The sequence below is a fragment of the Aotus nancymaae genome, unplaced genomic scaffold (genome assembly GCF_030222135.1).
Source record: "Aotus nancymaae isolate 86718 unplaced genomic scaffold, 86718_ANA_hifiasm-v0.15.2.pri h1tg000021l, whole genome shotgun sequence".
NCBI lineage: Eukaryota > Metazoa > Chordata > Mammalia > Primates > Aotidae > Aotus > Aotus nancymaae.
This window is the reverse complement of record NW_026988433.1, coordinates 22,399,840-22,427,697: the sequence shown is the minus strand read 5'-3', so window position 1 is coordinate 22,427,697 and position 27,858 is coordinate 22,399,840. Positions and strand designations below refer to the sequence as shown.

The 27,858-nt window shown below is 40.9% G+C and overlaps 1 protein-coding gene across 1 annotated transcript; it reads right to left on the bottom strand.

The window, feature by feature from the left end:
• Positions 1-5,482: 5,482 nt before the first annotated feature.
• On the bottom strand, positions 5,483-27,793 carry PPP1CC (protein phosphatase 1 catalytic subunit gamma). The gene is made up of 8 exons (XM_012469060.2): positions 27,552-27,793; positions 16,703-16,834; positions 15,479-15,709; positions 10,181-10,285; positions 8,225-8,448; positions 7,891-8,025; positions 6,770-6,830; positions 5,483-5,871 (listed from the first exon to the last, which is right to left on the bottom strand). Exons 1-8 carry the CDS (start codon positions 27,604-27,606, stop codon positions 5,801-5,803), a joined length of 1,014 nt encoding a protein of 337 aa, XP_012324483.1. The 5' UTR covers positions 27,607-27,793; the 3' UTR covers positions 5,483-5,800.
• Positions 27,794-27,858: the final 65 nt, after the last annotated feature.

Below are 27,858 nucleotides of genomic sequence, written 5' to 3'. Positions count from 1 at the left end.
TGACAGAGCAAGACTCTGTCTCAAAACAAAAACAAAACTTGGGAAGTCATTTCATTATGGTAACTTAACAGGTATGGAACTGGGCTCCTTGAGAGGCTCATGGAGTTGAATGAGCAAAGCCCTATCAGATGGTAAACACTTCGACCAAACTCAGCAAGAACGCCCTTTATCCCACCTGCTCCCTCTGCCACACCTACCTAACTTGCCAGGGAAAGGCCAAGCAGCCAGTCTGTCCAAGCATATAATGACTAGTTTACTGTTCTCTTGTTCACCAGCCCTGAACAACTGGTGTGTAGACTGTTCCTTTCTAGGAGACATGGTATTTGATACTGTGCTAATTGGGTGGCTAGAAGAAAAAAGGAATACACATTTTTAATTGGCAATTTAGAATTGTTTCAAGAGTTTCACCAAATATGCATTTTGGCTGAATATTAAAATCAGTATTTGGTGGTCATAGCTAAATATTGCTATTAGGTAACTGGTTGTTTGGAACACAAGAATTTGAAATTCTATCAAAAATTATTGAGACAGGGTCTCACCCTGTCACTCAGGATGGAGTGCAGTGGCATGATCTCGGGTCATTACAATCCCAGGCTCAAGCGATCCTCCCACCTTAGCCTCCCAAGTAGCTAGGACCACAGGTGTGCCCACCATGCCCAGCTAATTTTTTGTATTATTATATTTTTAATAGAGACAGGGTGTCACTATGTTGCCCAGACTGGAAAGAATCTTAATTGATGCCATTTAATTATTACAATCGTCAGGCTTCTCCCAAGTTTGATGCTGGGCTGGTATGCCACCTTCTTAGCACTACCAGTTGCTTTATTGCTCCTGTGCTATCTGCATGTTTGTAATACTAAATAAATGCTCACTTTTATCTGAGGTTGGTGGAAGAGCAAGTTGCTTTTTGGCTGGCCCTACCACCAAATTGAATGTTCCATCCCAATAGCAAGGTAAGGACTTACGGCTTCCTCAATTTCTAGACTTTAAAAAATCTGGTTGAGGCCTGCGACTTTATACAACCTCTCAATCTCAAGCTTTGGGCAGTGCCTCAGCATGCTTCCTGAATATTTTCAGATGCATTTAAGAGACTTGCCATACTGATTCCTTCCCAATATTTTGTATGCTTTCTATTTTAAAATTCTTACAAACTTTTGTTCAAGAGTATAAAGTTCTTGAACTTATGTAGCCAACATTCTATTTCCCTATTTTATTACTTTAAACTTTCTTAGTTTTAACTTTTTTTTTTTTGCTATTACTTTTTTTTTTTTTTGAGACGGAGTTTTGCTCTTGTTACCCAGGCTAGAGTGCAATGGCGCGATCTCGGCTCACCGCAACCTCCACCTCCTGGGTTCAGGCAATTCTCCTGTCTCAGCCTCCTGAGTAGCTGGGATTACAGGCACGCGCCACCATGCCCAGCTAATTTTTTGTATTTTTAGTAGAGACGGGGTTTCACCATGTTGACCAGGATGGTCTCGATCTCTTGACCTCGTGATCCACCCGCCTCGGCCTCCCAAAGTGCTGGGATTACAGGCTTGAGCCACCGCGCCCGGCCTAACTTTTTTTTTTTTGAGATAGTCTCGCTCTGTTGCCCAGTCTGGAGTGCAGTGGTGCAATCCTGGCTCACTGCAACCTCCACCTCCTGGGTTCAAGTGATTCTCCTGCCTCAGCCTCCTGAGTAGCTGGGACTATAGGCATGTGCCACCACATCTGGCTAGTTTTTGTATTTTTAGTAGAGATGGGGTTTCTATATGTTGGCCAGGCTGGTCTCAAACTTGTGACCTCAAGTCCACCCACCTCGGCCTCCCAATCATGCTGAGATTACAGGCGTGAGCCACCACGTCCAGCTTAGTTTTAACTTTTTGATTACAAAATTGTTTACATAATTAACTGAAGTGCTTTAATACTCTAACATATTTATCTTTCAAATAACTAACAAAATTTCTATGTAATTCTCACAACTCAAATACTTACCTGTGTTTGAAATTATTGGAATACTTGTAATACAGCTGACAAGCCCATTGGAGCTACAGAAGCTGCTGTGCTGATCAGATGGGATGGCAGTCATCTCTGCGATCACACGACTATGAACCATGCACTAATTCAGGGATGCACTCATGCAAGTACTCATTCTATTTGAGACTTAGGCTGAAAGTGTTGATAGTCTGTCATTTCCGCTCTTGTTTTTTTTTTTTTTTTTGAGATGGAGTCTCGCACTGTCACCCAGGCTGGAGTGCAATGGCACAATCTCAGTTCACTGCAACCTCCGCCTCCCAGGTTCAAGTGATTCTCCTGCCTCAGTCTCCCTAGTAGCTGAGATTACAGGCGCCCACCACCACGCCCAGCTAATTTTTTCTTTTTTTCGAGACAGTCTTGCTCTGTTGTCAGGTGCCAGGCTGGGGTGCAGTGGCGCAATATTGGCTCACTGCAACCTCTGCCTCCTGGGTTCAAGCAATTCTCCTGCCTCAGCCTCCCGGGTAGCTGGGACTACAGGCGCATGCCATCATGCCTAGCTAATTGTTTTTTGTATTTTTTAGTAGAGATGGGGTTTCACCATGTTGGCCAGGCTGGTCTTGAACCCCTGACCTTGTGATCCATCCACCTTGGCCTCCCAAAATGCTGCGATTACAGGCGTAAGCCACCGTGCCTAACCCATTTCCACTCTTCTGAAGCTCACAAGTCAGCGAGGATGAATGAAAATTGACTTCTGCCTGTGCCTGGACCAAGTTTTCCTAATAAGTTCCTTTATGTTGACATTGGTTTAAATCTTAGGACTGCTCATTGGTCTTATACTAGGGCTAATGTTTCCTGAATGCTTCTTAAGAGTAAGGAAAGCTGTAGATCGTTTTGGTGGGCTAATCCATATAATCCCTATTCTGTGGGTGAAAAGGAAACCAAAGCCTGGGGCAGAGGGTGCCATGTTCTTCTAGTCTAGGCTGCTGTATACACCTGACTTTCAGGACTGAAAAAGTTCTTATTCATCAAAACCACCCCGGCAGATTCAAGCCAGCTGATACATGAGATTGTTTTGTGTCTTTTCCTCAAGACAGGAAAATGGAGACACAGCACTTCAAACCTATATGAACCAACTTTCTGTAAGTTCTTTTTAATGTCTTCTATAGACCCAAACATGAGGAAGACCTTCCTTCTTTTTCTTATGCAGATCCTCGGCTTTGTCCCCATTACTACTAATTTCAGGCAATACTTGGATTGAGGCCCTTGTCTCCATGAGTGTCTCAATTCACATGGTGAGTCTGCAAACTGCCAAAATAAACTTAAGGTTTTTCATGCAGCGCTTCCTTGCAATAGTTTGTGTTTCTTCGTATCATGATGCCTTAACTTGGTAGCTTGTATCTTCACCTCCCAGCAAACTGAATTCCCTTTTAAACTCTCATCACGGTCCCACATTGAGAAATGTGGTAATTGATCTTCCTTTCCAGCAGTTTCAATCCTGTGCCTTCTTCATGGCTCAGCACTCAGTAATTTGCTCCCAGGCTCTGTGTTGCATATCCCATTTATGTGTATGTTACTTGAGAACTCTGGCCTTAAATCAAGGTACTTTAAGAACAAGGCTTATACGTGAGCATCTGAGCTGTCCACCGCAGCTAGATGTGTACCAGATCAGCAATTTCAATGGTGGGTATTACATGGATGATTGAGCGACTAAGGATGCCTATCACCTGCCTTTCTGTATGGTTTTATAATGGTGCTGTCATCTTGTGACCAAGTTTACAAAAAAAAAATTACTAGATTACACTAATAATTATAACAACTTCCTGTTTCCTAGTTATTTCTTTTGTATATGCTGATAACATCTATGATGGTGTTCCCTTATACAGTAAATGCTCAGACATACTTAGTTATCCATGGCTTAGTATTAGGTCGTAAGAGGGCTATAAACCAAAGGCAAGTACTCATTATACTTGGCAAGTACTCACTGACACTTCAAACTCAGCCAACTGAGACTTGCAAAGACACGACACAACCGGGATCGATGAGGCAACAAAAAGCAAACATTTAGCAAATACCACTGAGCTGAGCATTCTGACACCACATCACTTCACTCAAGTTTCACAATGTGAGGCAGCTACTGCTATGGATATTTCATAGCTAGGAACATGGTGGCTTCAGCATTCAGGTCACTCACTCAAATCAGGTAGGAGGGGCGAGGATGTGGGCTGAGTATGGCCACCAGGTTATCCAGGCACACACCTCAAGTTCTGCTGTCACATGTTAATTTCAAAATGAGTTTCTCCTAAAGATCTCATGTCCTAAAACCAAAGATTAATCTTGTCTTCTACTTGACCTATGTTCCTTAAAAAAATTTTGAGCCAGATACCACACTCCAAAAATGATATAATCCAAGTAAGAGCAGCACAATTTTATAACTTTATAGCATTTTGAAATCCTAGAAGTGTGAATTCATTAACGTTCAGGACATAAAGATGTGCAGAACTTGCCTTTGACACAATTATTACACACTTTTTTCTTCCTATAATCAAAGGAGTCTGAGAGAATATTATGTAAAAGTGAAACAGCACAAGTATGAATATTGTCAATGTGGAGCAGGAAGGTCATGAGGTCCCCCTTCCCTCTTTGATGGGAGCAGGGCATGGGCCAGATGCCTCAGGAAGGAAGCTTGTTTAGCAGAGGGGAGTCTGCGCCCCTGTGCTCTTGTGTGTCCTTCAAACAGTTCCTCTCTAGAAGGTCCTTTGCCAACATCCTCAGGGAGACCACTTTGTAACAGAAAAAAAAAAACAAACATTTTTTGGCCAGGTGCAGTGGCTCATCTGAGGTCAGGAGTTTGAGACCAGCCTGATTAATGTGATGAAACCCGATCTCTACCCAAAATACAAAAATTAGCCGGGCATGGTGGCATGCTCCTGTAATCACAGCTACTTGGGAGGCTGAGACAGGAGAATCGTTTGAATCCAGGAGGCGGAGGTTGCAGTGAGCCGAGATCATGCCATTGCCCTCCTGCCTGGGCAACAAGCGTGAAACTCTGTCGAAAAGAAAAGAAGAAAAGAAAAGAAAAAGAAAAGAAAAGAAAAAAGGAAAGAAGAAAAGAAAAGGAACACTTTTCAAATGACATGCTCTTCACTCATTTTTAGCGTACCTTTGAGAAATTAAGATACAGCTGATATACTTGTGACAAAATATGACAAGATACTCTGTTCCATGTAAATCAGGGAAGGGGGAAGAGATCAAAGAACTATGCATGAAAATGTAGGTGGCTGACTCAGAATAATAAAGCCAGCTGCATCTAAATTCACCACTAAGTTCAAGTGAACCCAATGAGAAAACTATGGACACAGATTAAGCCTCATCTCCCCAAATGGTAGAGAAGGATCATTCCACCTCATCACTCTATTACACAAATAGGTATCTCCAGGTTACAAACTCAAAGAGTATTAGTATCTGTATTATAATCTATCTTTGGAAAATAGACTATTTGAAGGAAGACAAAACCAAAATGCAACTATGTGGTTTCCAGAGCAATTTATTAGGGAAAATCTATTCAATATGCCATCAACAGTTCTCCTGTGTGTATTGTGCTAATAAACAGACACTGAGAGGATTTAACAAGTTCATCATTTAATAATTCTGAATTCATTTTCACCACATGGTATTGTACATGGTCATCTGTTGAAACAGATTTCTTTTTTAACAGATCTTGGTTTAAAAAAGTCATAGACAGATACTGTAAGTTCTGTATAAACTGGTTAGATCCTTTGTTTTAACTTATAAGCCTCAACTTCACCGCAGAATAAAGAATGTAGGCCAAAGAAAGCATAATCGGTCACTCGTATAGAACAGTATTGTTTCTATAATTTGAAGCTTTCTGAATGGATGGGTTCAGGCCTGATGTAACTGTAAAAAGATTACTTAATGAATAGACTATATGGAAATTGTACAAAATGTTATTACCTTTAATCATTAGTAGCTTAAACAGCACTATATCACTAATTGCTATTCAAAATCAAAAATGTGTTTTTGAATCCCCAAGAAGGCAGCATGTGTACACAACCATACCACCTTGTACTTAGGGGTGTGTCAATACATAATTCAACAGAAACTTTGGCTTTAGGAAAGAGTCACAAATATTTAAAAGAATGGCTTTAATCGTCATTTTAAGTATACGGTAGGGGAAAAGTGTGCTTTAATTAAATATACATCATACCAGTAATGCTGGCAAGGTTGAAAGTTACTCCTAATGTTGATAGCTATAAAAACTAGTTTGTTCATAACAAGACAATGAGAGGAAAAAGCAGTCCCTTTGAAATAAAATTCTCAAATAAAAAATGTTCACAGTGGTTCGTATCAACAGTATGCATTTTATGACAAGAACATGTACAGATTCAGAGCACCCTAGGGCTCTCTTTATGTCCTAAAGAAAATGAGCATTTACATGATTATGGGTTGTACTGAATTAAAAAAAGATCAATTGTACACTTACCCCTTAGAAAGGATAAACTGTCCTGGGGTGTACAGCTTTAACACCATCATTAAAATTGTTTGCAAAAGCAATAGAGAATTAAAAAACAAAACACTTTTTGGAGTGAAATCTTTCATTTGCTGTTATAACCAGCAAATGCCATTCACTAAATCAAAAACGGAAGGAAGGGCCCCCACAAACACAGATCTATCTGAGCAAGCTGACCAGTACACATTACAGTCTTAAAAATGACGGTTATATACTCTATGTTACAAGTCCCAACTAGGCAGTGTCAAAATGACATCTATTTCTTTGCTTGTTTTGTGATCATACCCCTTGGAGGTGTTACAGGTCTTGTGGCATTTGGCTTCTTTTTCTCTGCAGGCTTTAAAATCTGGAGAGATTCAAAAGAGTTCATTTTAGGAAATATACTCAACTCCAAATCTTAAGAGTCCTTAAATCTCATTCAAATCTTTTGTTCAGATGGTGTTTACGATTGCCCCAACAACTGTGAAAGCCCTCCTAGCATATTAACACAAGCTAAGGTGACATGTAAACATTTAGTAATCAATGCTATGATGAACAGATAAAATCTATGATATGGACAAATTATTTTGTCTCTGACTAAAATAATTTTCTGAAGTCTACATCTGGTAGTATCTTTAGCTACTCCTGATATAGGAGAGAAAGGCCTTTAATGGACAAATTATTTTGTCTCTGACTAAAATAATTTTCTGAAGTCTACACCTGGTAGTATCTTTAGCTACTCCTGATATAGGAGAGAAAGGCCTTTACAAAAAGTGTTTCTCCAACCTGTAGGAGTCTTTGCACAATCTCTGGAATTTTGGAAGCTGCAAGTTCTCTCTGGTAATTGGTAAAAACTGTTTTAATTCATTTAACTGATGACTGCCACATCATTTGGTGGCTGTACTTATGTTTATGATTAGGCCAGCATGAAGTTGTACAAGTTTACCATAATAAGCAATGAGAAAAAGACTGAAGCAGATTCTAAATAATGCTTTTGTGCCAAGTGGAAGCTAAATGATGTCATGGTACATCCACAGAAATTTTGTGGAAGTTAGACTAGAGGGCAGAATTAAGTAAACACATAGCATGAGGCATTTAGTACTTTTCACATGCAAGTGGTGATTTAATTTTAGCTGAACATTACATCGCCATTATGGCTTTAGATTTACAGTAAAAGAGCTATAAGCATAAGGAGCCAATATGCAATGCAAAAAACTGTAATTCAACACTGGGGAAAAGATGCCATAATAAATTTTTTCTTTTGCAAGGGATCCACATATTATTCAACTAGGACACAGACTGGTTAAGGGAAAATAAAAATTCAGCCTACTCAGCATAAATGAACACTAGGCAAAAATATAATTACATTTTTCAATCATCAAAATTCAAACATATTAAAAGGAAATAATGTTGAAAGTATGCTCTACCTGAAAAGAACACATTAGTGTTTCATCCACACTCATCATGGCACCTGCATTGTCAAACTCTCCACAATAATTGGGTGCAGAAAACAGAGTGACCAACTGCCTCTTTGCAAAAAATTCATATCCATCTTCAACCACCTTGAAGAGAAAATTTTTTCAGTATAAACAGGTGCAAATATTAGGTGAGTAAAACCATGTTTCAGTTTCCCATTGAGCCTGTCTTGTGTTCCAGAGACACTTTGTATAAATAAGCAATACCTACCCACCAAAATCAACAAGGAGAATCTGTGCTCACACACATGCTCTTAAGTGTACATGTAAAATTCAAAATCAATACCTGATGGGCTCTACATATAAGATCCAAATCATGCTTATGGAGAAATTTTGCAACCACTTCTGCACCAAATGTGAAGGACACTCCTCTGTCATTTTCACCCCAGCCTAAGACATCTTTATCGGGGTCAGACCACAAAAGATCACAAAGAAGACCTTGATCTGGTACATCAGTTGGTCGCATAATTCGCCGAATCTGCTCCATAGATTGAAGATCTGGTGATAAACCTATTCAATGAAAACAAGAAAAATGAAGAAAGCAGAACTTTTAAAAGGGTGTTACCCCTTCAAAAGTTCCATTTGTCTACAGATAAATTCAACAATCCTGACACAAAAACTGAAATCTATGATGTTTTAGTTTTGGTTAAAAGGAAAAAAACACACACACAGAAAAAGGACAACTGGATACACACTGGAATTATATGCACTAATGCATGGGGCGTAGTAGGTTTAAACAGTACATGGAGAGCTACCCCAATAGACAGAACACTGTAAAATCCAGTGACTTAAAAAACTCCTCTGTGTGCTTCCCCAGTTGACGACAATAATGAGCGATGCTATGACTGACGGCTTGTAATCACTGAGCTGAGAAGGATGCTCGGGTGTGAGGTAGTTCTCTAGGCAACCTGCACTGTTCACAGACCATTAAATCTACAGGAACACATTGTCTCGAGTTACAATATGGGATGAATATGATGTGAGATAAAAACCATGTATCCAACTCTACCAAAACCTGTGTGAGTATAGGAGCACAGAGATCTCTTTAGAATTACTATTTTAATTACATTAAAGAAAGCACAACCAGTGAGCAAAACAAAATAGCTTATAAAACATACATGTATATATTTTTAGAGATAGGATCTTGCTCTGTTACCTAGGCTGCAGTGCAGGAGTATGATCATGACTCACTGCAGCCTTAAATCCTGGGGCTCAAGTGATCCTCCCGCCTCAGCCTCCCAAACAGCTACAACTACAGGTGTGCACCATTACACCTGGCTAATTTTTAAAACTTCTTCTAGAGACGGGAGTCTCGATATGTTACAGGCTGTTCTCATATTCATATTCACGGCATCAAGCAATCCACCCATCCTGGCGTCTCAAAGTGCTGGGATTACAGGTGTGAGCCACTGTGCCTGGCCAAAATAGCTTTAAAATCCAAGTCAGAAAAAGTTCTGAGAGGATAAAAAACAGATCAAGGGAAAATCTATTCACATCTTCAGTGTTCTAGAGGATCTCTGGCATAGGCAAGTTACATGTTGTTCATTTTATAGTTAAAAATACTTTTCTTGGCTGGGCGTGGTGGCTCATGCGTGTAATCCCAGCACTTTGGGAGGCCGAGGCAGGCAGATCATGAGGTCAAGAGATCGAGACCATCTTGGCCAATAGGGTGAAACCCCATCTCTACTAAAAATACAAAAATCAGCCAGGCGTGGTGGTGTGCGTCTGTAATCCTAGCTACTCGGGAGGCTGAGGCAGGAGAATCACTTGAACTTGGGAGGCAGAGGTTGCAGGAAGCCGAGATTGTGCCACTGCACTCCAGCCTGGCAACAGAGCAAGACTCCATCTCAACAGCACTTTTCTCAGCTGGGCACGGTGGCTCATGCCTATAATCCCAGCATTTTGGGAGGCTGAGGCAGGAGGATTGCTTGAGCCCAGGAGTTTGTGAGCAGCCTGGGCAACATGGTGAGACCTCATCTCTAAAAAAATAAAATAAAAATACTTTCTGCTCTATTTTCAGACCTAATTTATAGAGTCTGGAACTCCCTATAATAAATCAATTGGTTACTTAAGATTTTTATCCAAATGATCTTGGCTATGTCAGAGTGAAACTGCAATGCAACACATCAACAAAAGAGAGTTCTGTCAGAGGAAGTCATCCCAATGATAACTCACAAATGTCAAAGTGTTCACCCTTTGGAAGGGATCAAAACCTATTTGGAACAAAAATCAGCCCACCTACCTCCATGACAGCAGAATATCTTCTCATCCACGATGGCTGCTATCGGTAAACAGTTAAAACAGTCTGTGAAAGTTTTCCATAGTTTAATGTTGTATCTTCTTTTACCTGTGATTAAAAAGAGAGTATTACTGTTCTATAGGCTCATTCTCTCAGGATAATATCCCCCAAAGCAAGATTCTGGGTACCTTTTAAGCAAACAAAACTATGTTTTTATTAAGAATCTTAATAAAACAGTCTTATTTTAAGACCCTTTTAAAATAAGAGCTAGGCGTGGTGGCTCATGCCTGTAATCCCAGCACTTTGGGTGGCTGAGATAGGAGGATTGCTTGATCCCAGGAGTTCAAAACCAGCTTGGGCAATATACCGAGACCCCATCTGTTTAAAGTAAAAAGAAAAGAAAAAAAAAAAAAAAGACTCCTGGAGGGAAGAGGTTTAGGAGAGACACATTTGATCTAAAAGCAATGACTTACATTTTCACATGAAATCTTTTAAAATTTCACAGAAACCAGAATTCTGGATTTGATAATGATTAAGGATTACCATCAAATCCCAAGAATTATCTAGTGGCATAAATTCTGTGTGAAATCCAGTCTACTTTGTCCAATCTCACCACAGGTAGTTCCCTACTTCTGAAGGCAATTAGGAACGTACACGTGTGGCATTACCACCTTCCTTCTGAGGAAACCTCTGAGTTAACACCCAACCCCTATGTACCCGCCTCAGTGCTCTAGCAGGAGGCACAATGATCACAGGGCAGTGGATGCTTCTCACAGGCACTACAGGACATCTGTTTCCAACACTGTACAGACTCCACATGCTCCCACAGGCCTGATGTCACAGGCTGGTCATGTTCCCTCACCAGCACAGGTATCCACACATTCTGGAGTCAGAGTGGCTCTGACAGAAATATGCCTCTATGTACCATTTCTACAGGAAACCTATGTTCTGAGTTTAAAATCTACTCACATACCTTGCAAGAACAAATTTCCCTGGATTGGTTGAAGACTGTCCAATTGTCCAGATGCCTTTGTCTCCTGTACCTTACTACACGAAGCACAATCTTTAAAAATCAAGAGTTTGGCTGGGCATGGTGGCTCACGTCTGTAATCCCAGAACTTGGGGAGGCCAAAGCAGGTGAATCACCTGAGGTCAGAAGTTCAAGACCAGCCTGACCAACATGGAGAAACCCCATCTCTCCTAAAAACACAAAAATTAGCTGAGTGTGGTGGCGCGTGCCTATAGTCCCAGCTACTTGGGAGGCTAAGGCAAGAGAATCACTTGAACCTGCCTGGGAGGCAGAGGGTGCAGTGAGCCGAGATTGCGCCACTGCACTCCAGCCTGGGCAACAAGAGCAAAACTCCATCTCAAAAACAAAAACAAAAACAAAAAAACAAGTGTTTGTCCTTAGTCTCTTTTCCTGTGCTATCCTGGGGACTACAGGGATATCTAAAGGTTAAACCTGTATCTCTCCTTTGAGAGTTAGAGCCAGCCCAAGCAACTGACCTCCTGAATCACACCTCACCTTGTAATGCAAATCAAGCAGCATAGGGAGTTTAACACAGGGCTTGAAATGTAATGCAAATTCAACAAATGTTTGCCTTCTCCCTCGGCAGAGAAGACTGTTATCTTTTCTCTTGACCATTTCTGGTTTCTCAATAACTAGGTATAACTCTGACCATGGTTCACCCTATGATGCATTTCTTTAGAGGCTACTAATTCCTTCAATGGTGTGTGTGGGGGAGGTGGGGCAGTTCTGAAAGCTTAACAAACTCCTCCCTACAAAAGGCTGAAGCGCAATCTGCAAAATCACCACCTCCAATTTCCAATAGCAATACTACTACTTAATCCAAGATGCTCCAAAATTTGAAACTTTTTGAGCACTCATATGATATTCAAAGGAAATGCTCATTGGAGCATTCTAGATTTCCAATTTTTGGATTAGGGATGTTTAATCAGTAATAGTAACACAAATATTAAAAAAAAAATCTGAAACCTGAAACACTTCTAGTCCCAAGCATTCCAGACAAGGAATACTTAACCTGTATTATAAAAACAGGGCTGCGCTGTCTTAATCCCTCAGTGACAGTGACTTCCATTTTCCCCAAGGTCGGCTTCACTTCTTGATTTTTTTTTTTGAGGCAGGGTCTCACTCATCATCCAAGTAGGTGGTGTGAAGCAGTGCAATCTTGGCTCACTGCAAACTTTGTCTCCTGGGTTCCAGGGATTCTCCAGCCTTAATCTCCTGAGTAGCTGGGACTATAGGCATGCACTGCCACACTTAATTACTGTATTTTTAGTAGAGATGGGTTTTCACCATGTTGGCCAGGCTGGTCTTGAACTCCTGACCTCCAGTGATCCACCCACCTAGGCCTCCCAAAAGCGCTGAGATTATAGGCGTGAGCTACCATGCCTGGCCTTTGATTCTTTAGTTATGCCACATACACCAGCTTCCCTTGCCAAGTCCTGCTGGCCTCTCCATCATCAATCAGTTTGTTTCCTCCTGTAAAACGCCTCTCAGCATTTTAAGCACAGGGCTGCCTCTTTCTCTTCTCTCTTCATTTCCTGACTAAGGCCACCTCAGACCACGAGGAACATCTCGCTCCTGAAAGGTTTAGCCTGGGTAATTGTCTAGCTTCCAAATCCTAGGATTCTGAGCCAGAACCTATAATGTGGTTTCCCATTATTGTACATCAGACAGCTCTGGTAACAGAAACAGATCAACAAACACTCATGTTTTACCCAACAACATATACCTCAGCTTTTCTGTCACATTTGCAAACTTAAAAAAAAGAAAAAAGAAATGGTAGTATAAAGTATTTATGTACTTGGAAAACAGGCAGTTTTTTTTTAAAATTGTCCCATGTAAATCAACATTTGAATAAAACTTTTCATTTTAATAAAATTAACATATATTATACATATATTAAATGTCTGCAAGCCTTCAACCTAAAGCCACCTATGTCAAGGGCACTTTTATGCTCACAGGTAGACAAGGTCTACAAATTGTGTTGATGACCAAACAGGAGTTGAAACTGGTATCAACCAACAACACTGATCTTCTAAGTCATTTTTAAAGGCCTCTGCATTAAGTAGAAACTGAATCTGATGCAGTCAATGTCATTACATTAGGATATACATCACAAAAATGAGGTCACCTGGATGTGAACTTCACCAAGGTAAACATGTAAAGTATTTGCTGGGCTAACAGCTATGTAAAGGGAACCCTTTCTTAACTCAAGAGTAACACTTGGAGTAAGTATCCAAAACATTCTGGTTGGGTGTGGTGGCTCATGCCTGTAATCCCAGCACTTAGGGAGGCTAAGGCAGAAGGACTGCTTGAGTTCAGAAATTACAGGTCGCAGTAAATTATGATCCTACCTCTGCGCTCCAGTCTAAGGCTCTATCTCAAAAACAACCAACCAAAAAACCCCACCACACCTGTCTCTTATTTCACTACCTAAGGAGCAGTAACTGGCTTACTGGTACTTCTTTGATACAGAATCACTGTTAATTTCAAATCTTTCCTGTACAGGTTCAATGGTTTCAGTCAGTCCACAACCCACAGAATCTTTGTACCTGATGATTCCACCCACCCCATCTTACCAGCTGGATCTCAAGGTCATAGACCAAGTAAACATCCAATTGTGGGAAAGGGTTACGGTAGTAGAAGGGCTCAGTCTGTGAGTATATTTCTAGGATGCACTTCAATAAATGTGCTAGCTCAACTCATCTATGTGAAATTGAGATGGAAAAACACCACATCTCGAGACTAAGTCACAATGTGGTCTAGGGGAGGACCACAGGGACAACCCTTTGCTGAGCTCCCTATAATCATATTAGCAAATGCCAAATATCTGAAGCTCCTTAACTACCTCTTCACTCCAAACCTGAAACCCTCCTGGCAGAAATGATGAGCACAAAAGGAGGTGGAGGTGAAGATTCAAAACCTTTTCTGACATAAAATCCTTTATCAAACTGATTATTTTCGAAGCTTTAAGAACTGTGTTTTGTCAATAGTCAAAGTGCACCTTTAATTAAACAATCCAAATGGGTCACAAAATGTGTAAAATATTGTAAAAATAATCTTTTTTTTTTTTTTTTATAGTTTTGCATTTTTTGTTCAGCACATTTTAGTTTTAGGAAAGTTACTGCCATTCTTCCTGGGTGTGGATAAGACAGAAGAAGAAAAACTATAATAATTTAAAAACCTAATTATTTATATATTGCAAGATTCCATTTGTATAAAATGTTCTTTAGAAAAGACAGAAAGTAGATCAGTCACTGCCTGGGGGCTATGGTGATGGTCGATAAACTCTATAAATTTACAAATCACTAAACTGTACACTTTTTTGGGGGAGGGAGGAAGTTTCGCTCTTGTTGCCCAGGCTGGAATACACAACAATGGCATGGTCTTGGCTCACTGCAACCTCCACCTCCCAGGTTCAAGCGATTCTCCTGACTCAGCCTCCTGAGTAGCTGGAGTAACAGGCATGCCCTACCATGCCCTGCTAATTTTTTTGTATTTTAGTAGAGAGACAGGGTTTCACCATGTTAGTCATGATGGTCTTGAACTCCTGACCTCAGGTGATCAACCCGTCTTGGCCTCCCAAAGTGTTGGGATTACAGGTGAATTTTATGGAATGAAATTACATAATAAAGTTGCTTTAGAAAACCATTTGGAATGGTTCTCAGATTTCTACTAAGAATTAAGTTATCTGTGCATACAACAATTCATCTTAAAGAAACCATTACCATGGAGCATTACTTCCTAATCTGATCATCACATCATAAAAGAATCCAAGACCTTATTTATTACAGCGGCAGTGTTACTTTTCTACCCAAGAGAGAAATAACTGGCTGGGCGCCGAGGCTCACACCAGTAATCCCAGTGGGTGGCCTAGGCAGGTGGATTCCTTGAGTCCAGGAGTTGGAGATCAGCTTAGGCAACAAGGTGAAACCGTCTCTACAAAAAAATACAAAAATTAGCTGGGTGTGGTGGTGCATGTCTGTAGTCCTAGCTACTTGGAGGTTAAGGCGGGAGGATAGCTTGAGCCCAGGAGGCAGAGGTTGCAGTGAGGCAGTACTACTGCGCTCCACCCTGGGCAACAGAGTGAGACTCCGTTTTTCCCACCCCTCCCAAAAAAAAGCTAAGCTAAAAACAAGTTAAGGAAACAGAAAACATGAGAGATGACACCACTGCATTTAAACTCACAATTCCTAACAGAAGTATGTGATAACTGTTTACAATAAAGTATCTTAATTTCAATAACTCTTCCTCAGATAAAGAAAAGTACTTACATTCATCATAAAATCCATAAATTCTGTTGATGCTAGCACATTCATGGTTCCCTCTGAGAAGAAAAAAATTCTCAGGATATTTGATTTTGTAGGCCAGTAAGAGGCAGATTGTCTCCAATGACTGCTTTCCCCTGTCCACATAGTCCCCAAGAAACAGGTAGTTGCTTTCTGGCGGGAAACCACCGTACTCAAAAAGTCGCAGCAAATCATAGTATTGCCCATGGATGTCACCTAGAAGCAAGAATTTTGTTACACAGTGTTCCCATACTTACAGCTCAATCCACTAACAAAGCTTTGGAAAGATATTCTTTAAATATTAATTGTGCAGTGGCACCGACCTCTAGTAATGAGAGTTTAATTTGACAGCCAACACTAAGTAATTTCCAATCTTGCATCATATTTAGTTCAACCAAGCTTAATAAAATTTTTGAGTATACGTGTATGTCCAGAACCTCACACAAAATTCAACTAATTAAGAATTTATTCTGTGTAAAGTATTATAATGTCTAGGCATGCCTTCTTGCCAAGTAACATGGCTTTCCTTTCGGGCTGACTGATCAATATCAGATCTCTGACAGCTCAGTCTCTGGGTACTGTGTCAGCAGAACTGCTACACTTCTAGTGAGCCTTGGCCTCAACTGAACAAAAGCACATACATACATACGCACTACCCTACCCCTACCTCCCACCCACCAACACATTTAGCTTTCAATTTCTCCCTGCAAGATAATGCCAAATAACATTTTACTTTAAAAACATGCACACAAAGTTTTATCGATGCAATCAAATATGCTATAAGAATATATTACTCAAATGAATAAGGTTTAGTTTTTACATTAAGACACAGATGATCTGCTTCTATTATATAGAATACAGAAACCCAAAATCAGCATCAAAGAAGTTCTGTTTTTAGCTATAACCAGTGTTGCTTTAAGCTTAAACATATTCCTATACATCCATGTAGTTCAGACCTTTCCTTAGCTCTCCATTCTTAGTTTCCTTTTTTTCTTCTGCAATGGTCATTCCTTCAGCAAAATGTTTTTTTTTAAACTAAGTCCATTAGAAGTATTTATTCTAAAGCTACTATTTAACTCAATTTTAAGTAGTTACAGGCTATTCACAAACAGGAAAATGATTCTGCTAGCTAATACAAGGTCATCAACATATCTTTGATTCAGTCAATCAATCATGTAACCAAAGATAACTTGTGTGCCCCAAACTTACCACATATTTTGAGTGGTGCTTCAAGTTCTAGTAGGATAGGCTGACTGAGAAAGATCTCACGAGACTTTAAGCACAGTCCTCTGATTTCATTCTCCTGAAGCTGGACATTCTTACCGGGCTTGGACCCTCTCACTGCAGAGGAGAAAAACCCTAATTAGCTCAATTAAGCCAAAATACAAAATATAAGATTTAGATAAAGGGGCAAAAACATGGTTTAATTAGTTTTCTGAGTGGCGTCATTTTCAGGACACTTATAATAACCATGGTTTTAATGCCTAATTAGAATCTTAAAATCTTAGACAAGATTTAATTGCATCTTCGATATCAAGTAAGACTTCTTTTATAGTATTCCAAAAAGGGGGCCATCCTGTCCATGCAAGTGCTGTTAGAAACAGGATTGGAAATATACTTAGAACCCTCCCCAATCAGTGTTTTTCAGAGGACCATGGGTATCTCCTCCTGAGGATCTCTGATTTAATTTACCTGTGGAAAAAAATGTTAGTGTTGTTTTCATTTCATTAAGAAAATGTTGCCGGGTGTGGTGGCTCACGCCTGTAATCCCAGCACTTTGGGAGGCCAAGGCGGGTGGATCACGAGGTCAAGAGATCGAGACCATCCTGGTCAACATGGTGAAACCCCGTCTCTACTAAAAAATACAAAAAAAAATTAGCTGGGCATGGTGGCGCGTGCCTGTAATCACAGCTACTCAGGAGGCTGAGGCGGGAGAATTGCCTGAACCCAGGAGGTGGAGGTTGCGGTGAGCCGAGATCACGCCATTGCACTCCAGCCTGGGTAACAAGGCGATACTCCGTCTCAAAAAAAAAAAAAAAAGAAAGAAAATGTTAACTCGTACTTATTTTGCCATGCGATTTCTGGGCTTACATTTGTGTTTATACTCATGTCTGTATAGAGCAAAGGATGTCAGTCATGTGCTATCCTGTAAAAAAAAAGCACATTTCCTAATAATTTCAACAGATAATAATGGGAGAAAGAAATCATTGCATAGCACAGGGCATCCACACCACCAGAGCACTTAGGGTTCTATCAAAGTAAAAACTGCGACAGAGCTCACTTGTCAGCAGGTAGGTAGCTATGGGAAAGAAGAAATTTTATGTTTTGATTCCAGTTGTAACTAGATACAGATTAAGTAGCATTGAACTACTAAATGTACCCTAATTTTACAGGTATAAAGTCGCCTCTTCATGAAACGATCTAGCAAAATGATTTGCTAGCAGAGTCTAGGTAAGTATGGGGCCTGATTATCCTCAACTGGAATCCAAGTTTTGGTACTTGTTTTGTACAAAAGATTTATACAATCAGGCATTCTGTGAATAAAATGGAAGTGAAAACATAGGATCAGACTAAATACAGAACTTAAGGCTTCATCTTTCCATCATTAAATCCAGTATCAAGTGATTCAGTTTTAGAAAACCAGAGAATCCATGAGATTTAAATCCATGTTGCTAATTTAAATTTCTTGGTTTTGGAGGCTTTATATTAAAACCATAAACTCATTTAACTTAATAGGTGAATAACAGCAATAAGCTTAACTGGTTTGTCTCTAGCTTTGTTCTGTATATATCTAAGTAACTATATTAGAGAGTAGTAAATATTACTCAAGTGAAAAACCTGACACATTTGTTGAGAATTGTGGAGAATCATTTTCCATTAAAAGGGTTATGCCAAGTTTCCAAAATATTGCCTTAGGTAAAGTCATCTTCAGCCTGAATTAATTTTTGAACAGATATGCAACATAGTGGAGGAGTATTATTTTTTCAATGAAAAGTTGCAAGAAATGATAGTAAGAGAGAAAGAACAAAAATTCTTCAAGCACACAATGAAGTAAACATTAGATTCAAGGTTGGACTGGGAGCAAGCCAGGAGCCCCACATTTCTGGATTGGTTCTATTGCTTTGGGAAAATCACTTTACTTTCGGACCCAAAATATGTAACTGACAAAGTCTCATTCTGATAAGAATGTTATACAAGAAGCAATAAAAGCAGTGTAATGCCAGGCATGGTGGATCACGCCTGTAATCCCAGCACTTTGGGAGGCTGGGATGGGCAGATCACTTGAGGTCGGGAGTTTGAGATCAGCCTGACCAACATAGAGAAACCCTGTCTCTATAAAAATACAAAATTAGCTGGGCATGGTGGCGGGCGCCAGTAATCCGAGCTGCTTGAGAGGCTGAGGCAGGAGAATGGTTTAAACCTGGGAGGCAGAGGTTGCAGTGAGCAGAGCAGAGATTGCACCATTGCACCACTCCACCCTGGGCAAGAGTGAAACTCTGTCTCAAAAAAAAAAAAAAACCCACAAAAGCATTACTGATAGTTTTCGAGGAGAGATAGCAAACAGACGCATATTTAATACAACAGCTACTGAGCAACAAAAAATATTTTTTCCATTAAGTGATTTTCTTTTTCTCTCTAGACACCCATGCAGAGTTAGAATTCAAGAAATACTCCTGATGAAAGATGGGATTCCTGCTTCATTGGCTAGAAAATGCTAATCATTAGTGATTTAACCACAAGTTAACCATAAACTTGGGCAGACTGCCCATCGGGAAGCTTTATTTTTGGCTAGGAAGGAAATCCTAGAAGCTTCTGGTTTCAAGTGAATTTTTTTCAGCAGAGCCCCACACTTATGAATGAATAGCTGACTCTAAGTCTTCCAGGAGAATATTTCCGTGATAATTTTGGCTCAGAGTATATGATAGTAGGCTTTGTTGTATGAATGCTGTTGTATTTAGTCAGTGCCATCAGATGAAATCAATGTTGCTAACAATTTGTTTTTTGGGTTTGGAAGCTCCCCACTACCACCTCTACACATAGTTTATATTTAACTCCTTTATCCTGTTTCTCTGTTTGTCCTTTGGGTGGGAGCATTCAGAGATTAGTGAAAAGCAAAAGCAAGACTCCCAACAATTTAAAAATTCTTCTTTTTTGAGAGAGGGGCTCACACTGCTACCTAGGCTAGAGTGCAGTGGCATAATCATAGCTCACTGCAGCTTTAAACTTCAAGGCTCAAGTGATCATCCTGCTTTGGCCTCCCAAAGTGCTGGGATTACAGGCATGAGCCACCACACCTGGCCTTAAAAATTACTCTTAATGTTAAGATTAGATACAGCTTTTCCAGAAAAAATGAAGATTATTTATTTTGAGACAGAGTTTCACTCTTGTTGCCCAAGCTGGAGTACAATGGCGTGATCTCGGTTCACTGCAACCTCTGCCTCCCGAGTTCAAGTGATTCTCCTGCCTCAGTCTCCCAAGTAGCTGGGATTACAGGCATGTGCCACCATGCCCGGCTAATTTTGTATTTTTAGTAGAGACAGGGTTTCTCCATGTTGGTCGGACTGGTCTCAAATTCCCGACCTCAGGTGATCCGCCCACCTCAGCCTCCCAAAGTGCTGGGATTACAGGCGTGAGCCACCGTGCCTGGCCAAGATTTATATTTAAAGAACAGTGCTTATGAGAAACATCAACAAACATGGTCTGAAAGCTTCTTAGGTTTCCTACAATTAGCAGAAGGAAAAAAATATATGAAGATAGAAACTACCAAAACCCTCTTCCATCAGTTATCATACAGCTGCTCAGCCTTCAGGCCTCTGCTCAGACACCACACTTCACCCTGGAGAAAAGCTTCTCTCATTCATCTCCTCTCCCTTCACAAACCTGCTGCATGCTTTTTGGAAGGCTCTCGAAACATCGGGTCACTACCCACCACACCTCACGATTTTATTTGTATTCTACTTGCCAGTTGGCTTCTGCCCGCTCATCTGGACCCATGGGTAGAATGTAAACCCACAGCAGTAGTCCTGCTCTGTAGCATACACAAGCCATAGCCAGCATGCAGCAGGTGCTCAAAATCTGTCGCATGACTGAAGTCTGGATAAATCTTTAAGTACTGTTGACTGGTAGCATTAGAATTAAACATACATTCCAGACTATATACTTCTGATTAGCAAAAAGCCTGTTTCTGTGCTACAAAATTACAAAACAATAAATAGTGCCACTTGCTTACCACGCTTTACTGGAGTATTTTTCAAAGTATGAAAATCTGGAATTACTCTTAAATTTCATGTTGAATCATCTAACAGAGATTTCAAAATGAGGTCTGGCAGTCCAAGTGAACACTGGAGAGTTCTTAAAAGCTGCCATATAAACCGGGTGAAACTCCATCTCTACTAAAAATACAAAAACTAGCCAGGCATAGTAGCATGCGCCTGTAATCCCAGCTACTCAGGAGGTTGAGGCATGACAATTACTTCAACCAGGAAGGTGGAGGCTGCACTGAGCTGAGATTGCGCCACTGCACTACAGCCTGGGCAACAAGAGAGAAACTACCTCTCAAAAACAAAAACAAAAACCACACACAAAAACACACCAACTCAAACCTAAGGATGTGACTTTTCAGTATAAGTATTAATATTTCCTTCTGTGGCTAGAAAGGGAGATTCAAGAAAATGTCTTATTACTGTTAAGAGTGAAGGTTGCTCTGCAGAAATGTATCTGATCTATTTATCTGGGAAATCACTGACATGAGCATATCATAAAAACTTCCACACTTTTGTACTGAAAACAAATTGGTAAAAATTTGAATCATAAAAAAATAATAGCCAGGTGCGGTGGCTCAGGGCTATAATCCTAGCACTTTGGGAGGCCCAGATGGGTGGATCAGGAGTTAAGCTCAGGAGCTGGAGATCAGCCTGGGCAACATGGTGAAATCCAGTCTCTACCAAAATTACAAAAATTAGCTGGACATGGTGGTTTGTGTCTGTAGTCCCAGCTGCTCAGGAGGCTAAGGTAGAAGGATCACTTGAGCCTGGGAGGTAGAGGTTGCATTAAGCCTAGATTGTGCCACTTCACTCCGGCATGGGTGATAGAGTGAGATCATGTCTCAAAAAAATAAATAAATAAAATAGCATTGGTAATTATTTACAATACCACCTCTTTCTCATAAGCAACACTAACTTTTTTTGAAAGTTAGTTACTGGCAACAAGCAAAGCAAAGATGGAAAGTATGGAAGGAAATTTAAGACAAGTTTGAGATTATTTATGAGGAATAAAAAAGTATTCTCCTTGCCACATCAAGGTCTCTTAATTGTTTAAAGAAAATCATATTAAAGAAACAGCATACACTAAAAACGCCCTGGCTGAATTCTAATGAAGTTTCAGAACCTAAGAAAGGCACAAGTAGTATAAAAATAAGCCAACGAAGATTTTGCTGTTTTAAAATAATCCTGTTAAAGTAGGTGATAATTTTAACAACATGCCACATCATATTCATTCAGTGAATTAATAGCCTCATGATATTTGACAGATTTAGGAAAATAAGACTCAAACCAAAACAAAAAACAGTAAATATTTCCAACATTAAGCATTCCCATAAACAACTGAATTCTTTTCTGCAAAAAATATAAACCATGCAAATATTACCAAGAATCCTTTGGGTCAGGCACGGTAGCTCACATCTGTAATCCCAGCACTTTGAGAGGCTAAGGTGGGCATATCACCTGAGGTCAGGAGTTCGAGGCCAGTCTGGCCAACATGGCAAAATCCCATCTCTAGTAAAAAACAAAAATTAGCAGGGCATGGTGGCCCATGCCTGTAGTCCCAGCTACTCAACAACTGAGGCTGATGCAGGAGAATCGCTTGAACTTGGGTGGCAGGGCTGCAGTGAGCTGAGATCCTGCCACTGTACTCCAGGCAACAGAGCAAGACAAAAAAAAAAAAAAAAAAAAAAAAAAAAATCCTTCGGTTTCTCTGCAAAGTCACTAGCAGGAAGACTTCCATATCTGATCAACACAATTGTTTCTACACCCTGCCCTCTCCCATCCTGACTTTCCTAATGGATGGGGTTATACCTCAGGCATTTAAAAGTGGCACCAAAGCAGGGTGCTATGGCTCACACCTGTAATCCCGGCACTTTGGAAGGATGAGGTGGGAGGACTGTTTGTGGCCAGGAGTTCAAGACCAGCCTGGGCAACATAGTGAGACCCCTGTCTCTCTAAGAAAAACAATTAGCCAGGTATGGTCGTGTGTGCCTGTAGATTCAGCTAGTCAGGAAGATGAGGAGGAAGGATTGCTTGAATCCAGGAGTTTAGGTCTCCAGCCTGGGTGACAGAGTGAGACCCAGTCTGTAGTCAAAAAATTAATAAAAGTGACACCATTTTTTTTCAAGGCAGATAGGATGTAGCTGCAAAACACTGTCAACTATTCTCAATAAAGCATCTTGAGTTTTCTACACGTAGAATAAAGCCGATCCATCAAAAACTTTTATTTTCCACAGTCTAAGAACACATTTTGGTAAAATACCACTGAGCAGATGCTACATCTGACCCTACATTTTGAGTTTTCATTTTTTATAAGCTTTACTGTCGGTGGCAATCACTCCCCTCTAGCAGAGGGATGGCAGTAAATCCCCGTGAAGTGGGGAAGCTAGAGATTTCAGACCAATCACAAAGATCCACAAATATATCACTGTTCTTGATGCTCTGGGTACAGAGGTCAAACTCTGTCCTAGAATTCCATAAGCTCCATGGAAATGAAATCTTTCCTTCCTAGTCTCAAATGACTTTTCAGTTTCTTTATCTACAAAGCGACTGACACCCAGAATATTATCTCCTTCATAATCCAATCTCTAAGGTCAACTAATGGCCTCAATTGTAAATTAAATTAAACTGTTAAGTCCACATAATATCAATTATTCCCCTGTTTCATGATCAGGAATTCTTACCTAGTCAAGTGGGCGGACTGGCACCTTGATTCTGCACAACAGGTTATAGGTTATAATAGGACTGTGCTTTCAAAGACATTAAATCACCTCCCTAGTTTCTACAGCTGACCACTGCTAGGCTACAACTGCATGTCCATTTGCCCAGTTCTGAGGAGGAACGCCCAGGGCTCTACTCCTGCATGTCACATTTCCATCCCCCCACCCAGCACAACAATGTCACACACAATTCTGTCAGATTTCATTTTTTGCTGAAAATGAAATGCTGCCTCCTGCTACAGACAGGCAAGAGGGCACTGTGGGCAGAAGGAGAGTAATCCTTTTTCAATGCTGTGGTTTAAAAAAGGACCCCTGTAAGCTGCAGATCATCTGTCTCGAACAGAGCTTTCCTGCCTTGCCTACGTGGAGAGGAAGTGGGCATACAACTGACATGCTGATGGGAAAGGAAGGGCAAGGGCTCACATCACAGTTCTTATCAATGAGGGAATTGGAAGCTGACAACTTGGATGTGAGTGTAAAAGTTACCTGCTCTGTTAAAAAAAAAATAGTTACAGGCTGGGCATGGTGGCTCATGCCTGTAATCCCAGCACTTTGGGAGGCTGAGGCAGGCGGATCACTTGAGGTCAGGAGTTCAAGACCAGCATGGCCAACATGGTGAAACTTCCTCTCTACTAAAAATGCAGAAACTTAGTTGAGTGTGGTGGCACGTGCCTGCAGTCCCAGCTACTCGGGAGGCTGAGGCAGGAAAATCACTTGAACCCAGGAGACGGACGTTGCAGTGAGACGAGATAGTGCCACTGCACTCCAGCCTGGGTGACAGAGCGAGACTTAATTACAGATATTCATTAGGAAAGATGAGTTCTTTCTTCTTGGTTAATATGTTAAGAAACCTCCTCCTTTTTAAACCATTATGTTTGTCCTTTATTATCTTTAGGACCAGGGATGGCTGCCTTTTTTAAACATCGGAATATGAACATTTTATACTGCACCAAAAAACATGAACACATGGGTTATTTAAACAATCTTTTCAGAATATCTGAACACTCACTACCTTCAGAACAGCCCTTATCTATCAGAGGATTAAATTTGTAAACACTTTCTGTGAGCCAGGGCAGAGGTCATATTTAAATCACTAACGCAAGTCAGGCAATTCTGCAGAACCTGACATGGTCTCGCAGTTTGACAATGGCCTTCAAAACAAAGACGCTTCTTGCAAACCAAGATGTGTAGTAAAGTTACAACCACTTGCTATGCAAGAAAAATGCTAGCCACCAGGGCTCCTTGAAGGACGTCATTTACAAAGTAAAACTGCCCCAAATCTCACTTTTCTTCAATACATCAGACCAAATCAACAGCTGGCTTATTTTCTCTCAAAATGCCCTGTTGTACTGTGTAGTTATTTAAATAACTAACATCAGTTATACTAAGGATTCAACAACCTTAAGATTTTATCATCAGCAAGGCAGAGCTTGGATAAAAGCATCCATGGTGGGTTGCAGAAGTGATGCCTTCTTACAGAAAAACTACTCAGAGTTCAAAGAAAAGAACTGCAAAGGTTATAGACTAAGATCTAAATCAACATGCTGTTTCTCTTAAGACTTCACTTTTTAGTTAGCTTTTCAGTACTATTACTGAGCTACTTCTCAACCAGCTTATACTGCTCTCAAGCTTAAAAGATCAATGCTGAACATGCAAAAAAGTCTACCAAGGTCACAAAAGTCATATTCCCTCTACTTTCCGATATATTTACATCTTAAAGTATTTAGAAAAAAAAAAAGGTTTTGGAGGCATTACAAAAAGCACAAAATTTAGGCCTGGCACGTTGGCCCATACCTATAACCCCAGCACTTGGGGAGGCCAAGGTAGGAGGATTGCTTGAAACCAGTAGTTTAAGAACAGCCTGGGCAACACAGTGAGACTCTCGTTTCTATTTTAAATCATTAAATTTAATTTTTTAAATAAAAAATTGTAAAGCACATGATTTATTACCGACATCATTTAACTTAGACATCTACATATCCTCAATGGATCATCTTCAACTGTTTCTCTGCCAATTTAACACCCACGAGAAACAAATTTAAGTATATTTTGCAGCTAGCCTGTTCCCGAGGCATTAAAATGCACTGCTTTATTAATTTCAGCAAAAAATGAAATATAAGAAAACCTGGTTTTCAAGTGCCACATAACAAGAGGAACTATTAAGAAACAATGATCTCATTTTAAATGTATCATTATTTACCAAACCACTTATTAGAATTTTAAAGATTAAAATGAACAAAAGCTGTTTATGAAGAGGCAGTTATGGGCAAACCAGAATTTAGGTTAGCAAGCCTTAGATGATCTTAAAATTCTAATGTTTTTAATCCATGCAAATTCCAACTTTTCCTGTTTCCTCAGAGAAATAAAGCCCACTCTAGCCACACATATCCCTGCAGAGATAAGCAGAATTTTAAAATTTAGAAAGAAAATAACTTTTAGTAAAAAGTTCCTTTCTTACTGCAAACTATTTTAATCAGTTTCTGACCAACTGCTGCCTCAAAAAATATTAAAGACCTATATTAACTAGTACGAAAAAGTATCGTTCTTATATAAATACCTGGCATTAAAGGAATAACAAGGTTTTCACCTACAAAACCCTGCAATAACATTTCAAGAGCATTTCAGGGGTCCTTAATGACATTCAGTGTTTTTTTTTAAAAGACAGGATAAAAGGAAAGAATGTACAGATTAAGAAAAGTACAGGACGAGATATTTTCAGGAGTTTCATTTTAATAGCTAACTTTAAAAGATCTGCAAATTCTAACACCAGAGCTGTCCAACTGTTCATGCCCTCGACTCCACCACTCACAGCATTTATAGTCCAACAATATTTTAGGACTGTATGAAGGCAAAAAGCAGTTAAAACTGCCAAGTTCCCATTATGAAAATGTCCAAGTTAGGGGATTTGACTGAATTCTTACAAAGTCTTGGATAAGATCTTAGCCTCCGTTAGCATGCCCTTGAATCTGAAAGCAGCTCATTTCAGCTTCCGTCTTTAAAAGCTGAACCTCTCCCACATCAACAGGAATCAATTGCCAGGCACTTCACAAGTCTTAGGTGAGCCGAAATGCAAAGCTTTCTATTAACCTTTACTTAACCACTGGCCACCTCCTTCTTTCCTACATAATGTGACAGTGTTGTCTGTGGCGAGTTCTAGCTCCTGGCTATCTGGGTTTGACACTCGACTGTCACTGTGTGACCTTGGTTAAGTGACTTCATCTCAGTTTCTTCTGTAAAACAACAGAAAATCGCAAATATCGCAGTGGTTGGGAAAATTAAACGAAATCTGGGTTAAGTGCTCAAAGAATGCCTGACACACAGTAAGCGCTTTAGAAGCGTCAGTTATGATTATTATAGTAATAATTTCATGGACGCAAAGCTCTTAACACAGAGCCTGGCACATTGGAAAGATAACGATACCGTCAGCCTCGTTGGCTTCCTGTTCAGATGCACGTTCAGGAAAAGAGCGCGGAGACCTCTCCAAGATCAGAACTTAAAAGGATTTGGGGGGCAGGAGAAGACAGGTTCTCACGCCTCTCGAGACATGAACGTTCCTTACCAAGTTACAAGAAAAGGACCCCCAAGACCCTAGAACTACGAAAAATATAAAAGCACGCAGGAAAAGAGCCCCCAAACCCGGTTCAACTCATACCCTCTTCAAACTGCTCTCCAAGAGGATGAGCACCGCAAAGTCCATCTCGCACAGTACAGCACACGCCGTCCAGGAGGCTAGACTGGGGCCCCCAACCATCGCTCCGAAGACCCGTCCAGTGTGCAGGGGCAAACGGGTAGGGGCGGGAAACATGGGGGTGGGGAGCGGAGTTTTCAAATTCCAAGGCCGGGAGGAAGCCTGCATCCTCGTGCAATGAATGAGCGGAGCCTGGAGGGTCCACGGCTAGCGACAAGTTGGGGATCTCAGGCCGGCCTCCCTGTGGCTGCAGCCGGCCAACTCAAGGGGCTCACTCCCCGCAGTGCTGCAAGCCCAACCGGCCTCCCAACTCCTCTCCCTCGAGCCCCCGGGGCCGCCAGCTGCCCTCGGGCCCGCCTCCCCCCGCAGCCGCCCGCCGCCCCCCTTACCTTCCAGCAGCCGTTGGATGATGCTGTCGATGTTGAGTTTATCTAAATCCGCCATCGCCCTCCCACCGCCGACCCTCCCTCAGCGGCGCCGCCGCCGGCTCGCGCCTGGGACTCACACCTCCTTTCCCACGCCACGAGCAGAGGCGGTGGTGGTGGCGGCGGTGGCAGCAGCCGCGGCGGGATCCCCCGCAACCGCCCCGCTCCCTGCTACCTCCTTCTCTCCCCACTGGAACCACGAGAAGAACAAAATGGCCGCCGACTCCTTAGGCAGCCTCGGGCGGCGCACGGATGCGCGCGGGGAGTGCAG

Coding starts and splice junctions, on each gene's coding strand:
- PPP1CC (XM_012469060.2), bottom strand. CDS start 27,606: ATGGCGGATTTAGATAAACTCAACATCGACAGCATCATCCAACGGCTG. Junction 15,710..16,702: donor AGCACCACTCAAAATATGTG/GTAAGTTTGGGG, acceptor TCTTGCTTCTAG/GTGACATCCATGGGCAATAC. Junction 8,026..8,224: donor TTATATGTAGAGCCCATCAG/GTATTGATTTTG, acceptor TTTCTCTTCAAG/GTGGTTGAAGATGGATATGA.